Source organism: Oncorhynchus mykiss, chromosome 5, assembly GCF_057628025.1.
Source record: "Oncorhynchus mykiss isolate SJ-2025 chromosome 5, ASM5762802v1, whole genome shotgun sequence".
Classification (NCBI taxonomy): domain Eukaryota; kingdom Metazoa; phylum Chordata; class Actinopteri; order Salmoniformes; family Salmonidae; genus Oncorhynchus; species Oncorhynchus mykiss.
In genome coordinates this window covers 11,297,364-11,309,164 of record NC_143026.1, presented here as the reverse complement: position 1 = coordinate 11,309,164, position 11,801 = coordinate 11,297,364, and the positions used below count along the sequence as shown (strand labels likewise).

The following is an 11,801-nucleotide window of genomic DNA, read 5'->3' as shown; positions in this document are numbered from 1 at the left end:
GCAGAGACAAGCGAACCTGGTCACATGATACGACGTCCAAATATGGACATACTGTAGCAATGCATTGCATTTGTTTAAAGAGTAACAATTTAACAGACGAGTCAACTTGCCCGAGATAAGAGAACATTGTGTAGTCTAGTATAGTAAAGATAAAATAAAGATTAAATGAACTTTCATAAATGACTTGGCCAATATATGTAGGTAAAAATAATTTATTTCAACATAAAAGCAGATTGTTTTTTTGAACAATATTGTAGCGACCTCGTCAAGCGGTTTGGACCTCCTGGCGTGATGGTTAAGGTGTTGGCTTGACAGTCGCGGGACTCGGATTCTAGTCCCGGTCGGGGCCACCCACCCGAATTCGTTACAATATTGAGCAAATAGCTAAAAAATACACAGTATTTGCTATTGACTGCAGTAGTAAAATAATCGCTTTCATTCAGACAATATTGTTCTGTTCTCGTTCACCATGGGCACAAACAAAGGAAATGCCCATTTTTGGTCAGCTCCTTCAATAACACTAAAAGCCCAGACAGCCTTCACATAGTCTGCTGTACATTTGACCTTCAAACAGCAACATAAAAAAAAGACAAATGTATATACATTGTGAACATTAAATTAACACAAAATACATCAAGTATGATCCCTTGGCATACTATAAGCAATAAAGCATTTCAGGAAGTGCATTTCGCTTACTACAAACTGATTGTCATATGAAAAGACTAAAGCTCAAATCAGTGAAATGTATGCCACTGATTCCAGGGCTTCAGGTTCTACCAGAGCAGCTCTAAGACCATTTATATGCTCCGTTTGCACCAGACATTAAGCATCATCACCTTGTTTAAACCGATACTCAAAAGCCTGTTACCAGGCACATTATATTACAGCACAAAAACATTTACATTTGTAACTGAGAAAAATGGTATGTGCAGTGGTCCCTATAACCACATTTCTGAACAAAAGTCATGCACTAACTCACCCACCTATAGCCAAACAGAACATATGATTCTATTCAATAACAGTGATAACAAAGTTGTTAGCACAAACAAAGAAAGTTGGAACCAATTAAAACAGGGAATACGCTCTGAAATGGTGGAAGTGTAACAAAAAGGAGACTTGGATATAAAATACAGCCCTGGAAGTTGGTAATTGAGCTCGTCAACTAAAACCTGAGGCTGCAACATTTACTTTTCCTTCTTGTGAATGCCATTGCCATGGTGAAAGCAGTTTGCGACCTTGTTGGTTGTGCCATCGAAGATGCCGTTGGTTGCCTCCTTGGCGACCCCATTGGAATGGTGAACCCCATTGCCATTCTGGAGAGCCTTGCTTTTCTGCGCAACCTTGGGCAGCCTCTTTCCCTTTGTGTATGCGTGGTACCAGAAGTTGAGGAAGAGAACCAGGAAGATCAGTCCGTAGAGACCAACAATGTAGAGAAGAACCGGGAACTTGTAGGGGCAGTCCTTCATGAAGACGAACTGACCAATGTGGACAGTCACCATCACAAACTGAACCTAGAGAAATAGGAAACATGATTAAGATATTATATGGTGACTAAACCACTACAATGTAGATGTACAGGTCTTAAAAGGGGCAGCATTGAGGAAACCATTTTACTTAAAGTAAAAATGTGGATGCTTCATCCAGGTTTGTTTCTTAAATTGTTTATCCTCAGTGCTTGAACTCACCACAGCAAAGTACCAGCACCTCAAATGTTCTACTGCTTGAGCTCGCCACAGCAGAGTACCAGCACCTCAAATGTTCTACTGCTTGAGCTCACCACAGCAGAGTACCAGCACCTCAAATGTTCTACTGCTTGAGCTCACCACAGTAGAGTACCAGCACCTCAAATGTTCTACTGCTTGAGCTCACCACAGCAGAGTACCAGCACCTCAAATGTTCTACTGCTTGAGCTCACCACAGCAAAGTACCAGCACCTCAAATGTTCTACTACTTGAGCTCGCCACAGCAGAGTACCAGCACCTCAAATGTTCTACTTCTTGAGCTCCTGTTCCTGCTCTAGAATATTAGCTCAGACAAACGGTACTACTGTGGAGCTCCTGCATTTTAATATAAAACAATACCGACACTCATTCTACTTCAGTCTAAGTCATGCACTTTTCCTCAATACAATTAATGAACACGGGGCACACTATACAAGTATTAGCATACCAACTGGATGGTGGTCATGTATTTCTTCCACCACAGGTACTTCTGATAGGCAGGCCCCATAGCACACACAGCATAGTAGGAGTACATGAGGACGTGGACACAGCAGTTCAACATGGCATGGAAGGTTCCCATACCACCTGGTTTAAAAAAAAATAATAATACATTGTATGATTTCAAAAATGGCAACAGATGACATTGCATAATGTTAGGTCATTACCAACTCAGATTCACAAGTTCCATTTCAAGTTTCTTACGCTACCTGCTGAAAACTTGACTCCAAACCACCAAGTGAAGGGCATGATAGAGTGATGAAAGACATGAAGGAATGTCACCTGGCTAGTCTTTTTGCGGAGGACGAAGAAGATCTGAGAAGAAAATAACAATTTCTTTCATCTGGTTGTGTAGTAATAACAAGTTTAATTCATAAAAATGTTCTACTTGACTACAGTTGTACAACTAAACAGGATAGAATAGTACTTACTGTGTCCAACATTTCAATAAACTTTGAGAAGTAGTAGAGCCAGCAGGTCCATGCCATCTGAGGGGGCAACAGTCAGACATTAGCCTCCGGGGGCAACAGTCAGACATTAGCCTCCGGGGGCAACAGTCAGACATTAGCCTCCGGGGGCAACAGTCAGACATTAGCCTCCGGGGGCAACAGTCAGACATTAGCCTCCGGGGGCAACAGTCAGACATTGCCATCGAATTCAGAGATACAGGAGTATTAATATTCAAAGAGTATTTCACCAGTGCAATGTGAAAGTAGCTTACCCGGACAGCCAGAGGATTGCTGGAGTAGTCAACAAGGTCACAACCGTAGGAGTAACCATTGGCCCAACCAGACATCAGATACTAACACAAACAAGTTAATGTTAGTCAAAATTGGGAAAAAAAACATGAGAAAAAAAAAAAACCCAGACATCCCACTTTACAAAATACATCATGTAAAAGTCACACCTGTGTTATTGCAAGTAACCACCAGCAGATGACAGCATAGTAGTAAAACTCAACCCATTACATTTCTCATGAGTGAAAACTTAAAGGCCCAGTGCAGTCAAAAATGTGCGTCTATGCAACTCGCCACACAGTAGGCAGGTTTCCATTGACCCAGGTTTATTCGCAAACAAATAATTGTAACCTTTTAACGGAAACGGCAGATATAGGAGACATTTTCTTAAGGGTGACAACACTTATCCATTCGACAGGGGTGGATTTTTCTTCTGTCTGACGAGCGCAGCGGCACTAAATCTGTGACATGAGAATTATTATCGAAAAGTCAAATAATCAATTGATGCATTCTATCCATGCAGTCTTTCACAGGTTACCCGAAGAATTAGATAGGTGGGATGGCATACAGGCTGTCGACAATTTATTAATACAAAATTTGCCTAAATCGTCATGGAAACGCTTCAACCACTACATTTGTATTCAACACTTTATTTTTTGTCCAGCAGTTTTTGAAAGACAAGATGTTTAAAATGGAAATGCACCCTAGCAGGCAATTGTCACCCACCCACTTGGGAGCCTGGCCCAGCCAATAGTCATGGGGTTTTCCCCACAAAGGGCTTTTTATTACAGATAGAAATATTCCTCAGTTTCATCAGATGTCCAGGTGGCTGTCTCAGATGATTCCACAGGTGAATAAGCCAGATGTAGAGGTCCTGGGCTGGCGTGATTGTAAGGCCGGTTGGAAGTACTGACAAATTCTCTAAAACGACTTGAGGCGGCTTATGGTAGAGAAATTAACATTAAATTCTCTGGCAACAGCTCTGGTATTTTTTTTTTATTTCACCTTTATTTGGTAGACATTCCTAGTCAGCATGCCAATTACTGTGGCATTGTGCTGTGACATTGTGCATTGTGTTGTGCGACAAAACTGCACATTTTAGAGCAGCCTTTTATTGTCTCCAGCACAAAGTGCAACTGTGTAATGATAATGCAATTTAATCAGCTTCTTGGTGTGTCACACCTGTCAGGTGGATGATTATCTTGGCAAAGGTGAAATGTTCACTAACAGGGAAGTAAACAAATGTGTGAACAAAATTTGAGAGAAATAAGCTTCTTATGCGTATTACATTATTTTAGCTTTCAGGGCTCCCGGGTTGTGCAGTGGTTTAGGCCACTGCATTTCAGTGTAAGAGGTGTCACTACAGTCCCTGGTTCGAATCCAGGCGGTATCCGGCTGTGATTGGGAGTCCCATAGAGTGGCGCACACTTGGCCCAGCATCGTCCGGGTTTGGCCGTCATTGTAAATAAGAATTTGTTCTTAAACTGACTTGCCTAGTTAAATAAAAGGTTAAATAAACATTTAAAATAAAGCTCAGCTCAGGGGACCATGTTTAGTATAGTTATAGACCATTGACCATTATGAAAGAGTGCCACACCGCTCTGCCAATAACAGTTTTCAGTTTCAAGCCCTCTACTCAGAATTCTAGAGAAATTGCTCTTTGCTAAGCTGTTTGCTTTAAATAGAAATAAAAAAATAAATCACAGTAAAGTGTTACCCAGAAAATTATTTGATTTTGAAATAAAAACAACTGCATTGGACTTTAAAGTTTAAAGTTATGGTGGCCAGTCGATTTCTGAAGTGCACCCACCTCATAGATCATGTAGATGGAGAAGCCCACTATACTGAAATTGTAGACGACCATGGCATTTTTGAGGTCAAAGGGTTTGCGGTTCTCCATCAGCCGAGGGCCCAGCGTCGTGACAAAGTAGATGTAGGCGATTACGATGAGAGTCTGGGCTAACGGCGATGCCATTAGGGGCCAGTCCTCTGTCCTGGGATCTGAGTGGACAAAATAAAACATTATTCCTGAGTAACTTGACAAGCCCGGCATCCTGTTCAAATACTTACTTACAAGTAAATACTAATCTGACATAACAGGACAGGTGTAATGTAATGAGCCCTTGTGGACACCCATCCAATTGTGTTAGATCAGTCAATGCCTCAAGGGCAGGAAATAGTTAGAATGGATGGAGATTATTTTGTTAAACAACTTAATTTCCACAGTCTTGAGTATCCCTAATAAACACTTTACAGAAATTAAGACTTTAACTGATAATTGAATCAACTTTCTACATCAATAAATTATTTGAATAACTTTGTTTCGAAATTACAACAACTTGTGTAGACTTACCAGCCAGTTTAAGCCATTCATCATAGAGCAAGACTACTCTGGAGGGCAGCGAGTCGAAAGCCATTACTGTTCTTGTTGCACCGCCTATAAAAGAAATCAGATACTATTCAGAAGTGCAATCTCAAAATTCAGGGCCCCATATCAGTTCACATAATAGGTTTTTACAGCAAAGTAACATGCACAATTGAAATACAATGCAAGCTTTTTAAAGATGGAATCTGCAGTAGGGAAAACTGTGCCACTGTCCGCCCCACAGCGGTTATTGCTTTGTTGACGAAGCGAGGTCTGGAGCGTCGCTCAACGACATAAATAAAAAAGGCAGTACGTATTGCTGTTCTATCGCGCGTCCAATGACGTCCGAGAGGAAAAAAAACTTCACATTCGAGCTTTAAAAATAAATTTTAAAAAATCAGTAAAAAGTTAGACTACCCTTAGCAACAGAAAAAAAGACTGCAGTAACTGAGTAGACTGGTAATTCGGGTGCATAATAGCATCAGTAGCGCCACTGCGTTCTTATTGTTGCCCCTCTGACCAGTGACAGATTTAGATCTGGGACACCAGGTGGGTGCAATTAATTATCAGGTAGAACAGAAAACTGTCAGGATCCGGACCTTGTAGAGTAAGCATTAAATACCACTGCCCTACGGTTTACCCAATTAGGCTATCAGTTGTATTGAGCTTTACAAGTGGAACAATAGAAACATGTGATCATAACAAAGATTGCAATAGCTACAAAGTTATCAGTGAAGTATATACTGTTAATCAGCATTGCCATTACAGACTCCAAATAACATTGAAGTTTACCTTTAAAATTACTCTACACATCTACCCAGACAACCAAAGAATTCAATCTATGCCTGGGCCCAAACTCAGAATGCCTGTGAAGTTTACACAAGGTTGGTCCATCATAATCCAGCCTGGTCTCAGAGCATTTCGTATTACTCTGTACGTAAACCCATAACGCTCCATTTAGTATGATATGTTATGTTTGGTATGCTTACATAGATGTTACTTAAGGCACAAAGAAAGGAGGATGGATGGTTGGGCATCAGTTGAGGCTGCTTAGGGAGGACGGCTCATAATGTCTGGAAGGGAGTCAATGGAATGTTATCAAATACATGGTTTCCATGTAGTTGATATCACTCTAGACATTATTATGAGCCAACCTCCCCTTAGCAGCCTCCACTGGTGGGCATATACCACAAACGTCTAGCAAAAGATTGCGAGGTCAAATTGCATCAAACAACTTCAGCCTTTTATCAACTTTCTAACTACTTATGTTAACTAGCCCTTCCCCTAACCTTGTAACCTCACCTTAACCCCAAGCTTTGCTCACGCCCGCCGGCCACAGAGCTAGAATACTTAACATAATACGAAGGAAGGCACGAGGAGGTGTGGTATATGGGCAATATATAACAGCTAAGGGCTGTTCTTAAGCACAATGCAATGCGAAGTGCCTGGATACAGACATCAGCCGTGGTATATTAGCCAAACACTACAAATCCCAAGGTGCCGTATTGCTTTTATATCTTGGTTAACGTAATTAAAACTAAAAATAATTTGTCATACATGTGGTATATGGTCTGATATACCATGGCTTTTAGCCTATCAGCACTCAAACCACCCAATTTATAATTAGTAACAGAGCATACAAAATGGCTGGACATCCACAAATTATATACCATACGAATCTTAACATATCTTACTAAATGAGGTTGCTCAGATTTAAGTACAGAATAATACGAAATGCTCTGAGACCAGGTTGCGTAACCACCACAATGCAAGAATCTAGTCTGGGAATGTGTCTATTTGTTTAAAAGAGGGTTCTCCATTACAAGCAGGTTGTTTACTTTGAACACGAAATACCACGCCGTCGGGGGAAAATCTCAGAACCACACCCGCTCTCCATTATTAGGCTAATCAAAATATGTACGTTTGGGTTAATTACTTCAAATGTCAAAAAGTTAAGACTAAACCACAAAGTTTTTCTGGAGAAGTGGAAGAATTAAGGTTCAATTAGTCTAATATTTCACTAACCTAAACTTTAACGCGCAAGTAGCCTAGTGGTTAGAGTTTTGGGACAGTAATTGAAAGGTCGAATCCCCGAGTTGACAAGGTAAAAATCTGTCGTTCTGCCCCTTAACCCACTGTTCCTAGGCCGTCATTTTAAATAAGAATGTTGTTAACTGACTTGCCAAGTTAACATAAATATTTAGGCCGACCTCATTGTACTGGAACTTTAAAAAATTAACTGAAAAGTGAATCGCCTAAAATGAGGTAAAACTCAACGATGAAGAGAAATGAGTGAGACCCAATAACCTGTTTGACGACGATGGCGTTTCCCTTTCCTCTTGTATCTGGTACACACCTGTCGCTGCCGGCCTGGCTCGAATGACTCGCCTGTCGGTGATGCACCGTACTTATCCACTGCAGATGTCTCCTCCCACATTTTGGCAGAGCCGTGCTCCGGACGAAACTTCTCCAACAATGCCCGAAACTATGCCACTTCGCTGATTGGTGCTTTCTGTTTGACGAAGTTCCAAGACAATCCCATAGTGAGCAATTGAGAATTAATTAAACATTATATGCAGTGTGTAAATACATCACATTTTATTTGTCACATGCACAAAATACAAACAGGTGTAGACTTTACAGTGAAATGCTTACTTACGAGCCATTTCCCAACAATCGTACATAGTAACACAAACCTACGTAGCGGACTACTTCACTGACTTTATTGTCCTCGTGGGGAAATGTTGTTGCAGTGTCATGTACACGTTTAAAGTGGCGTTTAAATATAAGATAAATAAAAATGTAACCTTTATTTAACCAGGCAAGTCAGTTAAGAACAAATTCTTATTTTCAATGATGGCCTAGGAACAGTGGGTTAACTGCCTGTTCAGGGGCAGAACGACAGATTTGTACCTTGTCAGCTCGGGGGTTTGAACTTGCAACCTTCCAGTTACTAGTCCAACGCTCTAACCACTAGGCTACCCTGCTAAAAATGAGACTTGCCTGCTGGCCTTACTGAGTCAATAGGATCAAATTGTCTAATTCTGTTTTTCCTACCTGAGGGGTACCCTATACCTGTGCCCAGAGGGGAGTAGTTCAAAGTCCGGGTACAGGGGGTGGCTTGATCTAAAATGGTCTGGGTACAGGGGGTGGCTTGGTCTAAAATGATTTTGTGAGCCTTGCAGAGGGACCTGACCTTAAAGATCTCATCCAGGCCTGTCTGTTTGACTCCAAGTACCTTGCTTGCTGTGGTGATAATCCTTCTCAGTATATTTATCTGGCTGACAGTGGCATTGCCAAACCAACAAACACAAAAAGTTCAAATATTCTCAATGAAAGATTTGTAAAACAGGTAACATTAAAATATCTCATATTTTTGAGAAAGTACAGTCTCTGTTGACACTTTTTGTAGATCAGGGCTGTACATTAACTCCACTGAAGCTTATTGTCCAAGACGACACCCAGATATTTGTATTCCTCTACAATCTATGGAGTAGGTTACGAGGTAGTTGAGATATTATGTAGATCTAGGTATGGGTAACAATCAGAACGCATAAACACTGTGTGGGGGGGTAGAGTTGTAACAGAATGTCTTTAGGGACAACAAAATTATTAGGAAGATATATAAGGATCAACAATATCAATGCATCATCAATAGCCTGTCAATTGACTTAGAAAATGATTTATTACCATCATCCTCAATTGATTTAGAAAATTATACAGAAAGTTAGTGTTTCAGCATCATAGATATCAATAAACATAATCACCAAATAGCAATATAAACAATAAATATATTTAGCCAGGTAGCCTAGGCAAGTCAGTTAAGAACAAATTCTTATTTACAATGACGACCTACCGGGGAACAGTGCCTTGTATTTTGACCTTGTCAGCTCGGTGATTCAATCCAGAAAGTTTTCAGTTACTGGCCCAACGCTCTAACCACTAGGCTACCTGCCACCCCAATAAACACAATAGCTCTATGCATAACTACTTCAAAATAAAAGTAAATAAAGACAAAAATACTATTCTGTGAATCTGTAGTTATCAAGTCATAGTTTATATTCTCTGTAGTAAGGGAATCCAGTTCCTCACATTAAGTAGGCTAAACGTTCAGGTTCAATACCATGCTTTGCACAAATACTAAAATAACAAGTACATGTTTGGGGGAATGTTGTCAAACTTGAGCTGTAAAGTTGTTGCAGGAATGTCAAACAAAGATCTCATAGTAGTCTAAACTAGTACTTGAAGACGTACTTAGAGCAAAACTGAGAAGGGATACATGTATATTATGCAGCACAATGCCCTCAATGCTGTAGGACATTTCACTCCAAAACCAACATTTGTCAGATGTTTTCATGGTAGTACACATACAGTCAAATGTAAAATAAGACACGGCATATAGAGAGAAGACATTCAATCACGTGTAATTTACTTCCAAAGTATCAAGTCCTAACACAGACGACTGGGGTAAAGCCTACTGTACAGTCAACCTCATGAGAAATTAAGGGAATGTTAAGAAAATGTAGAGCAAATATACATACACTGAAAGGGATTATTATTATATTTTTTAACTATAATTATACTAAAACGAATTTATCATTTATGTTTCAATATACCTTGAATCAGAACCATTCACAATGGAAATAAACAACAGTATCCTCATGGCAAAGTGATGCATGTTCAGTGTGTCAGGCAGAGGAATAGTAACAGGTAGCCTGACAGGTTTCTTATCTCACTAATATGGTGTTCCACTTCCATCTTCATTCTTCACCTCTGACTTCATCATTCCTCCGTTCACATCCGGGAGTGTCAACATTACAACAAAGAATTGCATAAGGAATGAGCCAAGTAACCAGCAACTATCAATCATTGTCAAAATGTTTTCTTACTGTTCGATCTTAATTGCTAGACTTAAAAAGTACCACAAAGTGTCCTAAGCTATAATCATATTTTAAAGACACACTGAAACACCCACTCTGGCTATTATGTTTTACTTTTCCTGTTGGAAAAACAATATCCCAAGTAGAAATGCAGTAATGTTGTCATAGGCCTCCACTGTCCCCCTTGCTTCAGGAACAATAGAGGCCAAAAGAGGCAAGGCCCACCCCCCTTCTTGTTCCATGTCATACCTGGACCACCTATTGAGATGTGCCTTTTTGTTAAGTAAATCAGGTGATAAGTGAGATGAAAAGGAGACTGGAATGTGTCTTTAAAGGGAATGATGTTTAGTCAAAAGTATCTGAATAATAATATGGGCATCAAATCAGATTGTATTGGTCACATACACGTGTTTAACAGATGTTATTGCAGGTGTAGCAAAATGCATGGAACAGTTTCAATGGCATATTTGGCTCAGTGGCAACTAGGGTAAATGGCAGTGCCACACCCTATAACTCAACTCTCACCTAACAAGCTCTTCTGGGTTACACTGACAACCAGGCAGTGTGATGGGGAGCTACTAGTCTACCGACTAACTGTATGTAAATTCATAACATACCTATGACATCTATCATGTCCTAAACAACACCATGCCCACTTCCTGGAAAGTCAGCAATAATCTCATTTGTAGGAAGTCATCTCTGCTTGTGTTGAATGACGTTTATTATTGGTAACAAATAAAAAAACGGACAATGTGAAATGGAATGTTCTCACTAAAGACGCTAAATCAAAATATAAAACGCAAAACTTATCTAAAGAACGATATGCTGAACAATTCTCAATAGACACCACAATATTGTAGTTTGACATGAATACTTAGTATCTCATATACACAATGTTTACACAAAAACGTGTTTAACTTCCATACATTTTGGGTGAGAAAGTATGTCATGAATTCAGATAAAGCTCTGCAGTCAGCATGCTCTCTATTCTGAGGTTTGGTCGGTCAGGTGACCTCTAGCTCATTGTTGCTAGGAAGTCAGTCTCCAGGGAGACAAAGGCCTTTCAGCGCTGTGGTCTGGTCACTGCTCATGTCTAAGATGTGTCTAAGATAGAGGCACTTGGAGATATTCTCACTCACACACACTCTCCCTGGACACATTTTGTTATATTGTTCTTGTTCACCATTACACTTTCAGTGATTCATTCACAGATTAGACTAAGTACGATGACTAACAACTCCAGTTCTGCTGTATTAGCTTGCTCGGGAAGTTGTAGCAAGGCTGTTACTCCAGGTTTCTTTCAAAACACAGGGACAAACATAACATGTCACTGAAGATCCAGTACCATTCCTATCATCTCTTTTCTAAAACAAACGTTGGCTGTTCTTTTTTACAGATATAAATTGTGTCAAACAAACTGTTCTTGCTCATATCAGTTATTTCATTAAAGCTTGTGTTGGCCTCTTTGCCTTCGTCAGAGGAAAGAACATCTGACGAAAACCAAGAGGCTGACACATGAGCTTCAAGAAAATAAGTGATACGAGCAAGAGCAGTGTGCGGGTTTCTCTTTGCAGTTATCACATTATTCCTACTCACCTGC

At 40.1% G+C, this 11,801-nt stretch overlaps 1 protein-coding gene across 2 annotated transcripts; it reads right to left on the bottom strand.

Annotated features, from left to right (window-relative positions):
• Window positions 1-196: 196 nt before the first annotated feature.
• Window positions 197-7,779, bottom strand: LOC110523186 (very long chain fatty acid elongase 7). Of its 2 annotated transcripts, none has more exons than XM_021601661.3 (8): window positions 7,629-7,779; window positions 5,310-5,393; window positions 4,767-4,957; window positions 2,941-3,021; window positions 2,651-2,707; window positions 2,429-2,534; window positions 2,170-2,306; window positions 197-1,511 (listed from the first exon to the last, which is right to left on the bottom strand). In XM_021601661.3, exons 1-8 carry the CDS (start codon window positions 7,756-7,758, stop codon window positions 1,185-1,187), a joined length of 1,113 nt encoding a protein of 370 aa, XP_021457336.3. In that variant the 5' UTR covers window positions 7,759-7,779; the 3' UTR covers window positions 197-1,184. The 2 variants fall into 2 exon arrangements, with proteins under 2 accessions (XP_021457336.3, XP_036832665.2); XM_036976770.2 differs by having other exon boundaries at window positions 7,678-7,698.
• Between the last annotated feature and the right edge of the window lie 4,022 nt (window positions 7,780-11,801).